This window comes from Staurois parvus, unplaced genomic scaffold (genome assembly GCF_062004578.1).
Source record: "Staurois parvus isolate SC_StPar_1 unplaced genomic scaffold, SC_StPar_1.0 ptg000154l, whole genome shotgun sequence".
Lineage (NCBI taxonomy): Eukaryota > Metazoa > Chordata > Amphibia > Anura > Ranidae > Staurois > Staurois parvus.
Window position 1 is genome coordinate 18,307,063 of NW_028317950.1, and position 21,124 is coordinate 18,328,186.

The following is a 21,124-nucleotide window of genomic DNA, read 5'->3' on the forward strand; positions in this document are numbered from 1 at the left end:
AGCAGTGTTCATAAAAAATAAATTATATTAGTTGTGCAAAAAATTGCTACTCCCAATTCCACGTCTTAAAAACTGACATCATTCTGCCATCATAAGGGGTTCCATCTTTTTGACCCTGTTGTGAGACTGGGGTCTCTTTTAACTTAGTCTCCCAGTGTTCACTTACCATTTCCTGGAGCACTCTGCCTCTCAATCATACAAAGGGATGAAAGAAGCAGGGCTGCCACTCAAGATTGCATGATACCATAGAGCAGCGTGTGCAAAATTATCTCATAAAAGGAGCATGTATATCATTATCAATATTCCCAACAATACTACTACATGTAAAAATCACTGTTGACAGGTCTTCTTTACACAGCTCTAAAGGTGCACTATCTGCAGAATAGTGGGAAACCTACTCAGCGCATAGTCCAGATTGAAGTGCTACTCACGTGGCTTCCATTGAATATCCCAACTTGGACGAGTTTTCGGTTTTGAAGGTTCATAATGCTGTAGTTGGCAAATTTTCTGTCTCCGTCCTCATTAAATTCCACCCTTCCTGTGACACCTTCTGGGTATTTGGAGGACATTAGCACCCTGACATAAGAGAACACAAATATACATGTAGCTTTATCTACTAATTCGTGAAACACTTCTCCCCTTATGAGGAGATTTCCTCTCACTTCCTGTAGGAATAAGACATAAGGGGAAATCTGTCCAACAGGGACAGAAAACAATTTATTTAGTGGAATGGGGAAATGTTAGTACCAGTGACTACCATACACATTTGTCTTGTACATGGGTCACAGGAACTGAAAGTAAGAAAAAGGTTTCCCAATAAAGTCAGAGAAATAAAATTTTATTAAAAATGTTAGCTTTTCTTCAATATAGCTTTAACTAAAAAAAAATTGGACTGATGAAAGGCTTTAGGGCATTACTGTTTAGGAGACAGGAAAGATTTTGTAGTTTGGTGAACTGGCCAACACTTTATGCATGTGATTTGCTTCTCTGTGGCCTACACTTATTGGGTATATTATTTTAGAAGCTGCCATGTATGGTTTATAGAATGGTTGCTTCTGCTACCATTAGGGGAACTACTATGTCAAGTTCTTATTACCTTTTGAATAGCGGCCCGGTTTTCCAGATGTTTGTATTTCCCACACACCCTCTAGGTGGGTCAGTAATATTTTCTTTTTCAAAAAGATCATGAATTGCCTGTGCAGCAATAGCCACAGCATCACTGATGTGAGCGGATTCATTTTTCCCATTGATCAACTGGAGACCGATGACCCCTACAACAGAAAAATTAACAAATGACTGATCTGGTTAAAGATTATTTCTGAGTATGGGTAAGCAATATTGAAAGCTGTAATATTATTTAAAGTGTAAGTGTAGGCGGACATCAAAAGACCCCCATTTAATGCAGTTAAATGTTATCTTGAAGTCTTTGTAGTAGTTTACTATAATTTCTTGCACATCATTAATAAGGCTGGGAGGGGATAGTGCTGCCAGGCCGTCAGGCTCTACTACATTGCACACAGTGTTATGTATCTAACTAATGGAACCTGCTGATTACAAGAGAGAGAATATAGATGACCTTATCAGTGATATACTGGTCCTTCACTAATCACAGTCTTAGCAAAGCATCTGTGTTTTACATTAGAGAAAATTTAATGGTCAGGACCTAACTGTGTGGTCTGGTAAGGTTAGAAAACTGTTTGAATAGAATAGCAAATATTCAGAGATGTATTTAGCTGATTGCCCACACTTACACCTTTAGTTTGCCCCACTTCCAGTCTCCATGTGTTGCCTCACCTTTCGAGTATATATATACGGTCAGGTCCATAAATATTGGGACATGGACACAATTCTAACATTTTTGGCTCTATACACCACCACAATGGATTTGAAATGAAACAAACAAGATGTGCTTTAACTGCAGACTGTCAGCTTTAATTTGAGGGTATTTACATCCAAATCAGGTGAACGGTGTAGGAATTACAACAGTTTGCATATGTGCCTCCCACTTCTTAAGGGACCAAAAGTAATGGGACAATTGGCTTCTCAGCTGTTCCATGACCAGGTGTGTGTTATTCCCTCATTATCCCAATTACAATGAGCAGATAAAAGGTCCAGAGTTCATTTCAAGTGTGCTATTTGCATTTGGAATCTGTTGCTGTCAACTCCCAAGATGAGATCCAAAGAGCTGTCACTATCAGTGAAGCAAGCCATCATTAGGCTGAAAAAACAAAACAAGCCCATCAGAGAGATAGCAAAAACATTAGGCGTGGCCAAAACAGCTGTTTGGAACATTCTTAAAAAGAAGGAACGCAATGGTGAGCTCAGCAACACCAAAAGACCCGGAAGACCACGGGAAACAACTGTGGTGGATGACCGAAGAATTCTTTCCCTGGTGAAGAAAACACCCCAGTTCAACAGATCAAGAACACTCTCCAGGAGGTAGGTGTATGTGTGTCAAAGTCAACAATCAAGAGAAGACTTCACCAGAGTGAATACAGAGGGTTCACCACAAGATGTAAACCATTGGTGAGCCTCAAAAAAAGGAAGGCCAGATTAGAGTTTGCCAAACGACATCTAAAAAAGCCTTCACAGTCCTGGAACAACATCCTATGGACAGATGAGACCAAGATCAACTTGTACCAGAGTAATGGGAAGAGAAGAGTATGGAGAAGGAAAGGAACTGCTCATGATCCTAAGCATACCACCTCATCAGTGAAGCATGGTGGTGGTAGTGTCATGGCGTGGGCATGTATGGCTGCCAATGGAACTGGTTCTCTTGTATTTATTGATGATGTGACTGCTGACAAAAGCAGCAGGATGAATTCTGAAGTGTTTCAGGCAATATTATCTGCTCATATTCAGCCAAATGCTTCACAACTCATTGGACGCCGCTTCACAGTGCAGATGGACAATGACCCAAAGCATACTGCAAAAGCAACCAAAGAGTTTTTTAAGGGAAAGAAGTGGAATGTTATGCAATGGCCAAGTCAATCACCTGACCTGAATCCGATTGAGCATGCATTTCACTTGCTGAAGAAAAAACTGAAGGGAACATGCCCCAAGAACAAGCAGGAACTGAAGACAAGACAGTTGCAGTAGAGGCCTGGCAGAGCATCACCAGGGATTAAACCCAGCGTCTGGTGATGTCTATGCGTTCCAGACATCAGGCTGTAATTGACTGCAAAGAATTTGCAACCAAGTATTAAAAAGGGAAAGTTTGATTTATGATTATTATTCTGTCCCATTACTTTTGGTCCCTTAAGAAGTGGGAGGCACATATGCAAACTGTTGTAATTCCTACACCGTTCACCTGATTTGGATGTAAATACCCTCAAATTAAAGCTGACAGTCTGCAGTTAAAGCACATCTTGTTTTTTCATTTCAAATCCATTGTGGTGGTGTATAGAGCCACAAATGTGAGAATTGTGTCAATGTCCCAATATTTATGGACCCGACTGTATATATATATATATATATGCATGGGTTTTTTTTTTTTGCTTACTTCCTTTAAAGTCAAAACTGGTATAAACAGTGTCAAATTGAAAAACGAATAAAAATTTAAAGAATACACTTGAGATCTAATGATTCCACATTGTGCAGGACACAAGTTTTAATATTATTGCTCCCATTGCCTGACCTCCCACCCCTTGTACACATTTTTCACACGTTGGTAGGAAAACAGTTTTAGCAGAGGAGAAACACATTGTGACATTATTGTTCACACATGTGCAATAACCCAGTACAAATTCTCCATGAGTAACCAAGATTTGATCAGTAACTTTAAATATGTCAAAGGAATAGAGGTGGGAATCCACAAGGCTGCAGATACCGATAACAAATGAGTCTCTGATTTGTAATTCAAGAGATAGGTGTGATTGTATAAACTGAGTCAGGGCAGAATTTATGTGGATTTTAGGCATATTTTCGTCTTTTTATTTTTAAATGAATGTCTATTTTTTGTATTGATTGAGGGTCCAGCAGGGTTCAGGGTTTTTGGTGAAACTGATATTGCAAAAAAATTACTCTTTTTGCTAACTGCTAAATTTTTCTGAAGCAGAAACCCTAAGTTCATTCAATTCTTAGAGAAAATGAAGAAAAAAAAACCCTTCTTTTAGGGCCAGTTCACACTACATGCATCTCAGTTGCTTTTTTTCTACATCCAAAATGCACAGATGGTGCACAAAATGTTATATGGTCGTCATTGTCATAGTTCACATTAGTGCTTGCAGTTCCAGTGCATTCCGGTTGCAGAAAATAAAGTGGAACAGGCTGCATTTTTCCTGCACAGAACTGTACTGGAACTCGGTAAAACACATAGAAAATGCACCAGAATGCACTGGAATGCACCAAAAATGTACTGGAACGCACATGTCCCTATTTCATTTGAAGAAGAGGGGAAAAAATTAACTGGAAAGCATCAAAAACACACTGGAACGTGTAAACAATGCATAAATAATGCACCAGAGCGCATCTGGACTGTGTTTCTATAATGTGAACCGGCCCTTAAATCCAGAGGGTGTTTTTAGGATAGTTTAGTATATCTCGGTTAGTGTTTGTTTGTGAATTAATTTTACTTTTTTCTTTGTTTTTATTTTCCTTCCAAAAAATACAATAATTAGGCTAATGGGTTTTTTTTGTACAAAAACTGTTTAGAAGTATCTCCTGTATTGCTTAAGCCATTTAGATCCCAGTGCACTCTTTAAAAAGCCATCTTTATTTTGAATTCCTTTTCTGACTTCGATGCATTTTTTTCAAAATGGTGAAATTTTGCCAATATCTACTGATTTTTGCAATCTTGGAGGAATGAAAATGCTAATTTTGTTTTTTTATAGTGCCTAACAATACAATTTACTGGATAATCCCAGTTTCATGACCATTTTTACAACAATTTTGCATGATATACTGTATTTATCTTATTTTTCCCATCAAGCAAGCCAATGATACGCTAAACTTTAAATGTTTTTTCCATCTTAAAGCTGCTAAATAGGAAACTCTTCCATTCCATATGCACTTATAACTGGTAAGGTAACCCAGCTTGTATCTTTGCCATGTACAATCTTCCCACAATCAGCCCCAAAACTACAATGCTTGGAACTGCTGGGTCATTCCTGATGTAACGTAGCTCTGGTCACAGAATCCCAATGCTTTTCAATTGACGCAGTGGCTTCGGAGCTGCTTAAGACATAAAATCTTTTTTAGTAAAGGTGAGGTTGTATCACATTGCGTTTCTTAAGCGTGATAGGGTCACATTACCATCAGGTGCATATCTTAAGGCACTTCCAGAAATTTCTCTTTCTCCAACCAACCACACATAGCTAGAGCCTGTCATGTCTAGCACAGCTGCTGTCTTGTACACGGTACTGGCATCATCCTCACTGGAATACAAAAGAAAAAAAAAATTAGAACCTAAAACTATATATACAGTGTATATGTGTGTGTGTGTGTATATATATATATATATATATATACAGACTAAGATGAAAGAAATGAATGGAGGTAGGTATTGCATTCTTAATGTGTTTGACAAAGAGTAGAATAAGATCAGTGACTGATATCCTAATATAGTTTCGTAAATTATGTAAATATACATTTTTAACAGACTAAATCTTTCAGTGTCTTGTACTGTTCTATTAAGAAACCCCTCTTCATTTTTGATGATAAAATCTTAAACCATATAGCTTACCTATAAAGCAAAATTAAACTGAACTGTTTATTGAAATTGTATTGGTTGCTTTCAAAGAAAAACTGATGTTTATTTAAAAATAAAGAAATAGTTATATTCTAAAATATGACCTTTTTGAAGAAAAAAAAATCACATACCTGATTTTTGTATTTTAAAAAAGAAAACAACATTTATAAATGTTAAGTATTTTTGCAGGGAGCAGAAGGAACGGGAGGGAGGAGAGAAAGAATGATGGAACAGTGCAAAAATGTTATTAGGCTAAGTACATCTGTAAAGATGTATGTTATATCAATCCATAATGGCAGAGTATTGGAGAATGTAGCAATCTTGGACAGTTTTAGCAGCACAAAATGTTACATTTGTCCAAATTGTGGTTCAGTTAGTATGGCTGGAGAATAAAGTAAGCAACTTGGTGTCTATGGTTTATTTATAGAGGTTGTACACTACATATTAGGGATGAAGGTGGCATATTTTCTAGATATGTCTGTAATTCTTTTTGGAGTCCAACTAGTCTTTCACAACCCTGGGATAAGTGGGAACAAGGCTTTAAAATGTGTGTAAACCCAAACAGTAAACTTTTCTTACTTTCTACCTTTTGGTTTGGTAAATATACTGAAAATGTTTTTCACTGAATCTGGAAATAAAATACCCATTGATCATGTCAGAAACTTAGAACTGTCCGGTGTCCTTTTCACACTTCATGTGTTATCCCAAAAAGTATTATTAGCTATTCCAGTTCTTATCTTGAGATTACGGAATGATTAGTCTCTATCTTAGTCTCTATCCCAGGGAATATTATTAGCCATTCCAGCTCTTATTTTGAGATTACAGAATGATTAGTCTCTATCGTGCGGAGAACAGGATGGAGGGAAAGCAAGTATGAGTATCTTAGCAAAAGAAAACTGGGCAGGGCTGACACCCCTTAATCCACAAAAAATGTTGTTTGTGGTCAACCTACAACAGGACACAGCCAAACTAAGGACAAATCACAGCCTATTGTCCGCAATTAGAGTGTATATATCAGTGCAGTTCCGACTTGGTTGGAGCAGCACAGATTTCCAAAGTAGTACATGCAATACTTTTGATGTGATTTGCATAGAAATCTGTAACAGATGTCTTGCAAATCGCTCCTGAAATTGACATCTCATCCGACTTTGAAATCGTGCAACTTCACTGTAAGTCGCACAATTTCAAAGTAGGGTTTGATGTGACCGTGGTGTAACTGAAAGTGGATTTTTGAGTCATTAGGGGAATTCGGTAGAGCAATAACCACACTTTTCTAGCAGTTTGGATGCTTTAACATGGCCTGTGCCTAATTCATTAAAGCTTTGTCCCAGTTTTGGCAACAGTTCTCACATGTTCTAGATTCAGGTAGATCTTACTATTACCACTTTTAAAATCTGTCTCTATGGCTCTGACAGACTCTAAAATAATTTTTTCAGTTCAAAGATAAGTAAACTGGTAGTAATTAAGAAAAGAGAGACAGCATCGCCATTCTAAGTGTAGACAGTTAAAATAAGGCAGATTTAATGGTAGCACTGCACTTGCATAGGTAGGTAACAGGTAGGCATGTCAAGTGATGGAGGTTCATTGGGAGTATCAGGTCCTTTAGCAGCACTCTGGGTGTTTTCCCATCGCTCCAGTGGTGTCCAGGGCTCGGGGAGTAGCAGAGAGGCGCAAGGAGGCTCACAGTGATGATGTAATTAGGACCAACTCTGACTTGGGCACAGAGAGTCACCAGTGCTCAGAACAGAGCATTTTGTGCTGGGAAATTGTTATGAATATGGCAGCTTCCCCACAGAGTTCCCTAGTTGCTATGAAGCCAGCAGCCACTGGCATCATAGCAACAAATGACCCATCCCAACCCCATTCAGGGAAACAGGTAATGTTGCAGAACTCTCAGAGAATAGTAGTAGCAGCTAGGTGAGGTAGAATGTTGCTAAAGACGTTACTAAGGGACACCTAGCTGTTATTGTCCACCTTCACCATCAGTTCTCAATTGCTGAGGTCAGAGCTACTTCATCAGCGTAGAAAAAATGCAAGTTAAGGTCTTTGAATCAGAGAAGAAGCTTGCTCCTGTGCTGTGAACAGTAACAGATAGGCGTCCTTTAGAAATGTCCTTCACAACATCTTACGAGTTTTCCAGTCAGGGTTTATAAGGTACATAACTGGCCTATACCTACGGTAAAGGTGGTACTCAACTTTGGTCAAAGCTGCACAGCTTGTTTTTATCTACAGATGCCCCTTATCTTTACAGGCAGCTTTTGGTAAAGATGAACTAACCCTTTAATGTTTCACCTGGAACACCAGAACTGGACGCTGCTTATATATTCCACATATCTAAATGATGCATTTCATCCTCATTGAACCTCTTCAGATGAGCCGGTGTTCTCAGGTGAACCATGCCTTTAAATTGCCCTCATACCATAGCAGAGTGACAGCAGCAGGGCTGCCTGAGGGTGTTGATCTGTTAGGGAAGGACAGGGGATAATGTTCTACCAATCAGCCAAGTGACAGAACAGTGATGAAAACATGGAGGGGCTGCAGTGACAGCGGTAGCCTGGGCTAGTGACACATCCTGGATAAGGAGAGCTCTGCTGTTCATATTGCTTCCATAGTCACATACTTAGTCTGACTGAAAAAAGTCAAAAGTCCATCCAGTTCAACCAAAAAAAAAAGGTATAATCCTATACCCACCATTGATCCAGAGGAACGCAAAAAACCCAGCAAAGCATGATACAATTTACTCCTGCAGGGAAAAAAAATTCCTTCCTGATCCTCCAAGAGGCAATTGGATATTCCCTGGATCAACTTTACCTATAAATGTTAGTATCCAGTTATATTCTGTGTATCCAAGAAAGAATCCAGGCCTTTTCTAAAGCAATCCACTGAGCTCACCAGAACCAACTCTTTAGTGAGTCTATTCCATATTTTCACAGCTCTTACTGTGAAGAAACCTTTCCGTGTTTTGAGATTAAATCTCTTTTCCTCCAGACATAAAGAGTGCCCCCTTCCCTCTTGTTGCTGTCAGCCACTCCTCCCCCCTCTGACATCCCACACAGCTCATGTACTGTACACACTGTATCCCTTTCCTGCAAAGTGGAAGAATTGGTGCCGCCATTACTGTTGGAATCCCATACTCTCCACTGTGCACCAAAGGCTTCAGTACTTTAGCCATTCTGCTGGCTGACATAATTGTCCAATTGTCCAGAAAATACCCCCCCCCCCCCCAGCTGGCAGCTGAATGGGGCCAGGATGAGTCCTTGGTTCCTAGAATACTGTTAGCTGCACATGTTTCCCAATGTCAATCTTCACAGCTAATTACCTGTAGTAGTGCACAGAACTTTCCATCACTTTTACATTTTCAAAGCAATGTATTCTTAGTATGAATCATTGGTTAGCACATTTCCCCCACCTATGATGTTGTCACTGTATCAGAAGAGTGGATAAAAACATGAAAACACATGCTATGAGTCAGTATGTCTGACCTTTCATCCAAAGTTGAATGTCCCTGATTGCACCAGAATACAGTCTCATGCAGTCACAGGAATTGTCCATTCAAAGTGCAAAAATATAATGATCTCACTTGCTATGAAAGTAATTAAAGGGTTGGTTCACTTTCACCAAAAACTGCCTATGGAGAAATAGGGCATCTGTAGATTAAAAAACAGAAGCTGTGCAGCTTTGACTATAGCTGAATAGTGCCCTTGCTATAGGTATAGGTCATTTACGGACCTCATGAAGTTTGACATGAAAACTCCCTGGATGTTGCTAGGATGTTGCTAAGAGAGGCTCAGTTATTCCTGTTCAACGTCACCATCACAGTGTGAGCTCTGCTTCTGATTCAAACCCCCTTACATGCGCTTTGTCTCTCCCGATGAAGTATCTCTGAGCTCAGAGTTTGAGAGTTCATTCTTATGATGATGAAAGTGAACAGCTATGAGGAAAGATTAGAGCAACTGAATTTATTCTCTCTTGAGAAGAGGAGATTAGGGGGGATATGATAAACATGTATAAATACATCAGTGGTTCATATAGTGTACTCGGTGTAGAGTTATTCATCCTGAGGTCATCACAGAGGACAAGGGGGCACTCTTTATGTCTGGAGGAAAATAAATTTAATCTCCAAACACGGAAAGGTTTCTTCACAGTGAGAGCTGTGAAAATGTGGAATAGACTGCCTCAAGAGTTGGTTCTGGCCAGCTCAGTGGATTGCTTTAAATAAGGCCTGTTTTTTTTCCTAGATACACAGAATATAACTGGATACTAACATTTATAGGTAAAGTTGATCCAGGGAATATCCGATTGCCTCTCGGGGAATCAGGAAGGAATTGTTTTCCCAGCAGGAGCAAATTAGATCATGCTTTGCTGGGTTTTTTTTGCCTTCCTCTGGATCGACTCTGGGTGAAGGATTATAACTTTTTTTTTTATGGTTGAACTGGATGGACTTTTGCCTTTTTTCAGCCACACTAACTATGTAACTATGAACAGTAATAGTTGGGCCTTGCTTAGCAATGCTCTATAAACGTTGTTGGAGTTTGCAGATCAGACATCATGAGGTACATGAATGGACTACACCTATAGCAAGGGTATTTTTCAACTCTAGTCGAAGCTGCACAGTTTGCTTTTGCAGATGCCCTTTATATCCATAGGCAGTTTTTTTTTCCTAGGTGGGAGTTTAGCCTTGGGCACCCAGAGGACAATGATTAGGCAGCGTGACTGCCATGTTGTGACAAATTGTGGGTGTGTCAAAATTGGAAGGGCTTAAAACTTCAACTTACTCCTTGTGTACATGGTAACATATGCCACAGTCCTTGTACCCAAAAAATACAAATACAAATGCTTTTCTGCACAGAACCTACCTAGAAAAAGAATTTCATTAACATTGAACACTGAACAACCAACACCTATTGTATGGTATAAATAGTGCAGGGGTCAGAAGCGTAGATAAGGATGGAGCCAGGGGGGTCCAACCCCCCTCCCTAGAGCGACTATCCACAGTGCCGCATGCAGATAGGCTAGTGTAGCCTTTCAGTCTGCGGGAACCACACAGCAGCCTGACTCCTCCATGCACTGATATACAGTGCAGAGAGAAAGCACACTTGGCAGATGCCCAGCAGTGGCTGCATCCTGACTTATGTCCCAGATCTGAGCCATGGGAACAGCAGTAATGTCCCTTGTGCCCAGAATACTGCAGCATGATACTGGGCACTGGAGCCCTCTCTGCCTTCCACCACCAGGCAATAAGAGGATTTATTGTCTTCTGGGCATCCAAGGCTGAGCCCCTCGCCCACAAGAAAAAAATATATCTATGGCCCTGTGCCCTTTGTTTAACAATGCCTTGCTTAGTAGCCTTAAAAACGGGGAGAACTGATTTTCATGATTCACCATCCATTGTCTTCAATGGGATTTGTAATAAAGTGCTGATGAATCTAACCCAAGCAGATCCACCAATCACTAGTAATTAATATGAAGAGTATGTGCACCGATACATATGGCATACACACTTAAAAATGATAATAGAATGATATTATATTCTGGAACAGATACTGAGTAACCCTAACAAGAGCTTTAATCTATATGTTTAGTATATAAGTTTGGATGTTAGCTGCACATCAAAGCCTGAACCTGGGAACCTCAGTGGATCTGATAAGCAAAAGTGGGAGAGAGGGATTGAAAGATTGCTCAGACAACTGAAGTTTGTTTGTTTTAGTAGGTCTCCATGATACACTTGTTCCATGCTGAATCTCTCTCGCCCAGTTTGTGTCAGATTACAAGGTTACAAAGTAATATTTATTAGCATTCAGCAATACACTTTGTGTAAATTATTTTTCCATTTGACATTAGCTGTGCACACTATTGTGGCAAGCAATGCCATATGATGAAAAAATCTATCATTTTATCTAGTTTTATACCAGTGGTAATTGCAACAGTAAATCCAAGGCCAGATATTCCCCTGCTTGAGCCTGTGTAGACACACAAATACTGGCACCCTATGCTATACCACTCATCTAGGATCACCTTTCTTATACACATTTAAAAAAAATATTTTTAATATTATTTTAATATTATAATTTTTTTATTTAATTTATGTTTAATTAATCTTATATGAGATCACTGTAGTTTTGTTGTTTCTGGGAAAAAAATGTGGAATTGATAATAATACTTGGAAAAGCCATTTCTTTCCCTGTGCAACCAATAAGCATTGGTCTACCGTGCTAAATATTAAAACCAACTCTGATTAAGCTCCACCCCTCCTCCATTCTACCCAATAACAATTTTTGGTTCAACCCATTTTTATGTTAGAAATTTGATAGCTTGGATGAAGCAAAGCTTTATTGGTATTGGTAAACATTCACAATAATCCATACAGCTTATTTTCACTTGCCCAATGCGAGCAGATGAGTGGAAATTTCTAGGGCTGTTCTAGTTAATTGAAATCGTATTTTCAGTTTAAGAAGTAAGGTGCCAAAGAAAAAAGAAGCCAATGAAAAAATTGCAGTTTACTTTTTTACTAAATGTTGTTGTTAGTGTTGTTGGTGTGAAGGGGAGTAGAGAACATGGCTATTGGCGGGAGGGGTGTGTGAGAGTGGAGGACATGGCTGTAGGGGGAGGGGGGTGAGAAGGGGGAATAAAGGAAATGGGGGTGGGGGGTGTGAAGGGGTGAAGGGGGGTATAGGACATGGCTGTGGAGGGTGGGGGTGTGAAGGGGGGGTAGAGGATATGGCTGTGGAGGGTGAGGGTGTGAAGGTGGGTGTAGAGGATATGACTGTGGGGGGGGATGAAGGGGGGCAGAGGATACTGATGTGAAGGGGGTTCAGAACACTACTGTGAAGGGGGCTGAGGACACTCTTGTGAAGGGGAAACTGTGATATGACGTGAAGGACTGTGATGTAAAGGGGGGATTGTAATATGTAGGGGGGAAAGAAGACACTGATGTAAGAAGAACATCGTTGCATCTACCCTACCACCACTACCACCACCAGGAGAGGAAGAGGGCACCTGAATCAGATGAACTGTGCACTGTAAGTCAATGTTCTTTCTGTGTTACTGGGATATGTGCTCCTCTATAGCTGGTAGTATTCTGCACTGCTGTATTATGTATTGCTGGTATTTGTAGTCCTCTATTGCTGGTGCTATTCTGTATTGCTGTATAATGTATTGCTGAGATTTAGTCCTCTATAGCTGATGGTATTTTGCATTGCTGTATAATGAATTCATGGGATATATAGTCCTATAGCTGGTGGTATTCTGTATTGCTTCTTTCTTGTTGTCCGCAGAGATGTAGATACCTCATCTTATTCAACAAATTCAACTGACCTTTTTCTTCAGTTTTGAGGCATTTTCAGGTTTTTGAAAGCACTTAAAAGAGACGTGAAACAGAGCAAATTAAGCTTTTTCGTTAAAGCAAAAGCTCAATCTACTACTGTGGAGTCACAATCAAATCATATAGAAAAAGGGAATGAATCAAGAGCAAATTCAGCTGCTAGTTTTAGTTTGCCACACACCTTGACACCTAAGAGGAAAAATGATGGTGACGCTTACAAGACCTCTAAAAAATGTTGTTTTAATACGCATTCGCTGGAACCATTTTCATGGCTTAGTTTCAAGGAGGAAACAGATACAGTTACATGTAAAGTTTGCAGTCGGTTCCCCCAAAGTTCTGATGCAAAATGGAAAGACAGCATAAAGGCTCCATTTAAAAAGGAGACCTTTGTATGGCATAAGAAAAGTAATAAGCACAAGGAGAATGTTGATAAAGGATAAAGAGAAGCCTGAAGAGAGACCTTTAGCTGTGTATGTCAGAAAAATGGACGCTGCAATGTTTCAGCACATGACACACATGTTTAACATCGCTTACTATGTAGCTAAAAATGAAAAGTCGTTTTGAGATTTCCCTGATGTATTAAAGTTAACTGCTAAACCTGATGTGCCAGTTCTGCAGAAGTATGGAAATGACGTGCAATGCAAACAATTCATTTATTTCATTGCAAAAACAATCATAGAAAGTCTTGTGGCAAACATTAAATAGTCAACTTTTATTGGCATCATGATTGATGGATCTACTAATCGAACCTCCTCTGAACATGCAAACATTCATGTCTGTTATATTCAGAAGATGAAATAAAAGAAGATTTTTGGGGTACTTTGGCTCTAGAAAGAGCCACAGCTCAAGGTTATTTAAAAGGATTGAGTGCCTTTTTGAACAGTCTGCATCTTAATTACAAAGGCACTTCTTGGATTGCAGACAAGTCGGCAGTCCAGATGAAAGACATCTGCCCACAGATGATAAGTATACATTGTGTGGCTAATCGCTTGCAGCTTGAGGCATTTTGAACAGCAACTGAAAGAAATTGCTAAATCTTTAGTTGAGGAAATCTTGAAACTGAAAGATATACTGTACACACAGTGCACTGGTTATGCAACAAAATTGATGCGTTGCATGCTTTTCTTCAAAACTGGAAAACAGTGGTGAGGCTTTTTGAGTAGATATCAACTGAAGGATCTACTGATTCTGCTAAGGTTAAAGGTACCTTGAAAGACCTAAAACAGGTAAGGTTTGTGAAACGTTTGTATTTCCTACTGGATTCTTATGGCAAGTTTAAACCATTGTCAGAGGGTCTTCAAAACAAAGAACTCAAAGCATAAACTAGAACATGCTGTTAAAACTCTTCAGGATCTTGTAAAGGGAAAGGAAAAATTAACTTGAATTTCTAGATACGTTTACAGGTGATGGAACACTTTATGGGCAGCAGCTGACCAACCTTGAAGCTGGTGAAAGAGAATTTCAGTCTATATGCCAAACTGTACTGGCTAAAGCTGAAATATATTTAACTTTGAGGCTTTCTTTAGTTTCTTCAGATATCGTGCAATCTTTTCATATAATTGACAGCCTGTCCTGGCCAGTACACATCCTCAACTTTGGATTGACTGAGTTGCACAGAATTGCAAAGCATGTTTATTATGAGTTTGAGGACAATGTTGACCTTTTAGAAGTAGAGTGGGGTGACATGAAACTCCCCATTCAAAATGGACTTTCTTTCAATGAGACTTTGAAAAGAGTGAACCAGTGGAAAGAGAGAGTCCCCACAATACTCCCTCTGGTCAACTTCCATGCCGTACTGCCCCCGACAACAGTTTCGTGTGAACGTGGCTTTAGCTACCAAAACAGAATAAAGACTGTGTATTGTTCATCACTGGCGCTAGAGACTTTGGATGACCTTTTGATGATGACTGTTTTTGGACCTCCACTTACGGATTACAATCCAAACACAACCATTTATAGATGGTATTTTTCATCAGAAAGGGGACCTTACACAGGGCTTGCTCCTTCTGTACAACACACACCATAGCAAATCTCTGACTGAAATTGGTTTCCTATTGTTGTGCCATGTTGTTTGGCATGAAAGGAAGTCCTGCTTTGATTTCCCTTAATGCCACACCTTCAATTAGAGAAAGTCTCTTACGTGTTTTCGTAAAGATGAAAAAAATGCTCTAAGTTTATCAAAGGTTTGAGCAATTGCACTTAATATTTTGTTTTCCTTATTTATCATTTACAGAGCAAATTAAGCTTTTTCATTAAAGCAAAAGCTCAATCTACTACTGTGGAGTAACAATCAAACCCTATAGAAAAAGAAAATGAATCAAGAGCAAATTCAGCTGCTAGTTGTAGTTTGCCACACACATCGACACCTAAGAGGAAAAATTATGGTGATGCTAACAAGACCTCTTAAAAACATTGTTTTAATACGCATTGGCTGGAATCATTTTCATGGCTTATTTTCTCAGGGGAAACAGATACAGTTACATGTAAAGTTTGCGGTCGGTTCCCCCAAAGTTCTGATGCAAAATGGAAAGATAGCATAAAGGCTCCATTTAAAAAGGGAGACCTTTGTATGGCATGACAAAAATAATAAGCACAAGGAGAATGTTGATAAAGGATAAAGAGAAGCCTGAAGAGAGACCTTTAGCAGTGTAGGTCAGAAAAAAGGACGCTGCAATGTTTCAGCACATGACACACATGTTTAACATCGCTTACTATGTAGCTAAAAATGAAAAGTCATTTTGAGATTTCCGTGATGTATTAAAGTTAACTGCTAAACCTGATGTGCCAGTTCTGCAGAAATATGGAAATGACGTGCAATGCAAACAATTCATTTATTTCATTGCAAAAACAATCATAGAAAGTCTTGTGGCAAACATTAAATAGTCAACTTTTATTGGCATCATCATTGATGGATCTACTAATCGAACCTCCTCTGAACATGCAAACATTCATGTCTGTTATATTTCAGAAGGTGAAATTAAAGAAGTTTTTTGGGGTACTTTTACTCTAGAAAGAGCCACAGCTCAAGGTTATTTAAAAGGATTGACTGCCTTTTTGAATAGTCTGCATCTTAATTAGAAAGGCACTTCTTGGGTTGCAGACTTGGGAACGGATTGGGCTGCAAGCATGCTTGGCCACAAGTCAGCAGTCCGGATGAAAGACATCTGCCCACAGATGATCAGTATACATTGTGTGGTTCATCACTTGCAACTTGCTGTCCTGGATGTTTGCAAGGAAGTGCCATACCTACAAAAATTCAATGATGTGGTGAGGCATGTTTTTAAATATCATCAAGGCTCAGTCAAACGCAACTGAAAGAAATTGCTAAATCTTTAGTTGAGCAATTCTTGAAACTGAAAGATATACACACAGTGCACTGGTTATGCAACAAAATTGATGCGTTGCGTGCTTTTCTTCAAGACTGGAAAACAGTGGTGAGGCATTTTGAGCAGATATCAACTGAAGGATCTACTGATTCTGCTAAGGTTAAAGGTACCTTGAAAGACCTAAAACAGGTGAAGTTTGTGAAACTTTTGTATTACCTACTGGATTCTTATGGCAAGTTTAAACCATTGGCAAAGGGTCTTCAAAACAAAGAACTCAAAGAATAAACTAGAACATGCTGTTAAAACTTTTCAGGATCTTTTTAAAGCGAGAGGAAAAAACAAACCTGAATTTCTAGATAAGTTTACAGGTGATGGAACACTTTATGGGCCGCAGCTGACCAACCTTGAAGCCGGTGAAAGAGAATTTCAGTCTATATGCCAAACTGTACTGGCTAAAGCTGAATTTAACTTTAAAGGTTTCTTCAGTTTCTTCAGATATCGTGCAATCTTTTAATATGATTGACAGCCTGTCTGGGCCAGTACACATCCTCAACTTTGGATTGACTGAGTTGCACAGAATTGCAAAGCATATTTATTATGAGTTTGAGGACAATGTTGACCTTTTAGTAGCAGAGTGGACTGACAAGAAACTCTCCATTCAAAATGGACTTTCAATGAGACTTTGAAAAGAGTGAACCAGCGGAAAGAGAGAGTCCCCATGATACTCCCTCTGGTCAACTTACGTGCTCTACTGCCCCCAACAACAGCTTCGTGTGAACGTGGCTTTAGCTACCAAAACAGAAGACTGTGTATTGTTCATCACTGGCGCTAGAGGCTTTGGATGACCTTTTGATGATGACTGTTTTTGGACCACCATTTACGGATTACAATCCAAACACAGCCATTGATAAATGGTATTTTTCATCAGAAAGGGGATGTTACACAGGGCTTGCTCCTTCTGTACAACGCACACCATAGCAAATCTCTGACTGAAATTGGTTTCCTATTGTTGTGCCATGTTATTTGGCATGAAAGGAAGTCCTGCATTGTTTTCCCTTAATGCCACACTTTCACTTAGAGAAAGTCTCTTACGTGTTATTGTAAAGATGAAAAAAATGCTCTAAGTTTATCAAAGGTTTGAGCAATTACACTTAATATTTTGTTTCCTTATTGATGTAAAACACTTATTTTCCTTTTATGTTTACATTGCTTTATGTTAATATTGTTAAAGGTGTTGTTCTTATTCATTTTTGTAATTTTATTCTGTATACAAAAATTTAACAGTGCCATTTCAAGATAATTTACTAGTGTTTAGGGGCTGAATTAGGGATAGGGTAGGGGTTGGGTGGGGCAAATGGTAGCAAGTAACTCTTAAAGCCTGGCTAGTAGCTGAGGACTTGAAATTTTGAGCCCTGAGCTAGAATACATCTTATTGACAGTTTAGATTTTCTGAAAAATAAGTCAGGTTTTGTTTTAAAATAGGTGTGATTTATTATGGTATTTGGTGGTTGATTTTCTAAAGGAATGGAGTATGTTCACTTTTTAAGTGAATTTTCACTTTTTGTTTTGCCCTTAGTAAATGAGGTGAAACAAGTAAACATTCTTTTTTGTAAAGAATACGCAAATTTGTGCAATGAAATATACAAAAAAAAAAAGACAGGATTTTTATGTGCATATATTTGGATGACTGAAGCCTGCAGAACGTCACCTTATTCACTTAACTAAACTAAATGTTCTCTTTGCAAAGTGAATTTTAACTTATCTTTGCGAAAGCGGTGAAGCTGTGCTGACTTGAATCATCCAAATATGCAAGCAAAAGTCCCATTATTTTAACTACCTTGCACATGATTGAGTATCCAATGCAAAGAGACTTTTCACTTTGTTTCACTTGATGTACGATGGACGATGAGTGAAAATGCTCTACTTCTTTAGTAAATCAGGGTCACTAGGTCTGGGACATGTGATGATGTTGTATTAGTGGTTTGAGCATGTTGTATATTTTACAATGCATTATCCCATTATGGAACTTACACAAATTTTAATGTGTTTTCTAGACAGGCAGCATCATGCCTTAAATATACATCTCCAGGTATCAAGAATTAAAATGTATAGCAATCAAAATTAACATAGCACTACAAAAATCATCGTTTGTGATTTCTGACCCCCCCATCCTGGGAGTTGGAGCCCCCCCTTTTACTCTTTTATCTTTCTTTTCTTTCATCCTTTGAGGCATACAATCTCACTAGAAATAAATTTCTTAAGGTTATTGAATTTGTACATTCTCTGGACCATCTGAGTAGTTCTAGCAATAAAGGAGAGTGAGCACTAGAGATGAGCGAATTATTCAAAAATTCGGTTCGGCTGATTCGCCGAATTCGCCGAATAAATTCGCTTCGAGCCGAATATATTCGCTGCGAATTTAACTTATAAAAAGGGTGTTTCTAGGCTTCAGAGAGCCTTTATATTAGTGCAGAACACTGTACCTTTAATTTAAATGCCCCTGGAGTCTGCTGGGGAAGAGAAATAATACTGTCAGTCAGTATGACATGCAGATGAGTGCCGTCGATCTTAGAATCACCGCACACTTCACTCATTTGGGCAGTCACGGGGCCAAAACCAGAGTGTGGAGCCACAGTGTGGCGGTGGAGGCAGCAGCAATGGGAGGCCATACAGCACCCTATGACAAAATGGAACCCACCAGCAGTGTGAGGAGACCTGAAAGTGGCACATGGCAGAGTGTGGCGATGGAGACAGCAGCAATGGGAGGCCGTACAGGGACCCATGACACACTCTGGACCTGGCAGCAGCATGAGGAGGCGGTACAGGGGCCCATGACAGATTACGGGCCTGGCAGCAGCATGAGGAGTCGGTACGGGGGCCCATGGCAGATTACGGGCCTGGCAGCAGCATGAGGAGGCGGTACAGGGGCCCATGGCAGAGTGGCGGAGCGTAAGCAGCTAAAATTGAAGGCCATACAGAGGCCTATGTTAAAAAGTCCCCCCAGCAGCAGCGTGGGGAGACGACTATCAAGAGTCCAATGGCAGAGTGGCGGAGCAGAAGCAGCTTCAATTGAAGGCCATACACAGGCCTAGGTTTAAAAGTCCCTCACAGTTAATTCCAATAACGAACTCTACTCCTCCGTGCAATCTACTTACGAGACCCTGGGCAGGTCTGGGTCCAATTTGTGGTAGAGACTGGTTTTGTTCAGCCATGCTTGAGCGAGTAATAACAGGTCTGTGCTGCCCTTTGGTGTCTGGCTTAATGCGCACAACACTGAACGTCCCAGCGTTTGTCAACGATTTGCCGTTAAGTGATGCAAACCCGCTGAACCACGTTCATGAGGAGCCGGTACAGGGGGCCATGAATCAGTATGGACCTGGCAGCAGCGTGAGCAGACGACAGAGGCACATGGCGCAGGGTGGCGGTGTAGGCAGCATTATTCTGAAGCCATACACAGGCCTAGGTTAAAAAGCGGAAGCCGTCAGCAGCGTGAGCAGACGACAGAGACACATGGCGCAGGGTGGCGGTGGATGCAGCAGTATTCGGAAGCCATACACAGGCCTAGGTTAAAAAGCGGAAGCCGTCAGCAGCGTGAGCAGACGACAGAGACACATGGCGCAGGGTGGCGGTGGATGCAGCAGTATTCGGAAGCCAAACACAGGCCTCGGTTAAAAAGCGGAAGCCGTCAGCAGCGTGAGCAGACGACAGAGGCACATGGCGCAGGGTGGCGGTGGAGGCAGCAGCAATGGAAGGCCATACAGCACCCTATCACAAAATGGAACCCACCAACAGTGTAAGGAGACCTGAAAGTGGCACATGGCAGAGTCTGGCGATGAAGTCAGCAGCAATGGGAGGCCGTACAGGAACCCATGACACACTCTGGACCTGGCAGCAGCAAGAGGAGGCGGTACAGGGGCCCATGGCAGAGTGGCGAAGCGTAAGCAGCTTAAATTGAAGGCCATACAGAGGCCTATGTTAAAAAGTCCCCCCAGCAGCAGTGTGGGGAGACGACTATCAAGAGTCCAATGGCAGAGTGGCGGAGCAGAAGCAGCTTCAATTGAAGGCCATACACAGGCCTAGGTTAAAAAGTCCCCCCAGCAGCAGTGTGGGGAGACGACTATCAAGAGTCCAATGGCTGAGTGGCGATCCGGGAAGTCAGCGTTGTGATTGCAGATGCAATGCAGAAATTCTACGAAGTAATGCCGTGGGTGCGAAGAAGATCATATACCGTCGTACTTCCATCCATAAGACGGAACAACCTGCGAACCGGGAGCTTTATTGCCCTGACCCGCTGAGCAGCTTCTGGGATACCCAAGAGGCCCATGGCAGAGTGGCGGAGCGTAAGAAGCTTCAATTAAAGGCCATACAGAGGCCTAGGTTAAAAAGTCCCCCCAGCAGCAGTGTGGGGAGACGACTATCAAGAGTCCAATGGCTGAGTGGCGATCCGGGAAGTCAGCGTTGTGATTGCAGATGCAATGCAGAGATTCTATGAGGTGATGCCGTGGGTGCGAAGAAGATCATATACCGTCGTACTTCCATCCATAAGACGGAACAACCTGCGAACCGGGAGCTTTATTGCCCTGACCCGCTGAGCAGCTTCTGGGATACCCAAGAGGCCCATGGCAGAGTGGCGGAGCGTAAGCAGCTTCAATTAAAGGCCATACAGAGGCCTATGTTAAAAAGTCCCCCCAGCAGCAGCGTGGGGAGACGACTATCAAGAGTCCAATGGCAGAGTGGCGGAGCGGAAGCAGCTTCAATTGAAGGCCATACACAGGCCTAGGTTAAAAA

General features: G+C 40.7%; 1 protein-coding gene across 9 annotated transcripts in view; it reads right to left on the bottom strand.

The window, feature by feature from the left end:
• GRIN1 (glutamate ionotropic receptor NMDA type subunit 1) overlaps positions 1–21,124 on the bottom strand; it is a 127,597-nt gene that overhangs the window by 61,058 nt on the left and 45,415 nt on the right. For all 9 annotated transcript variants that reach the window (XR_016312414.1, XM_089675141.1, XM_089675138.1 and 6 more), the window contains 3 exons: positions 5,254–5,375; positions 1,097–1,271; positions 432–576 (listed from right to left, as the gene is read on the bottom strand). Coding sequence is in view for 8 of the 9 variants with exons in the window: in XM_089675141.1 (XP_089531267.1) it covers positions 432–576; positions 1,097–1,271; positions 5,254–5,375 (442 nt within the window). In the remaining variant the exon portion in view is untranslated. The remainder of the gene's footprint in view (positions 1–431; positions 577–1,096; positions 1,272–5,253; positions 5,376–21,124) is intronic.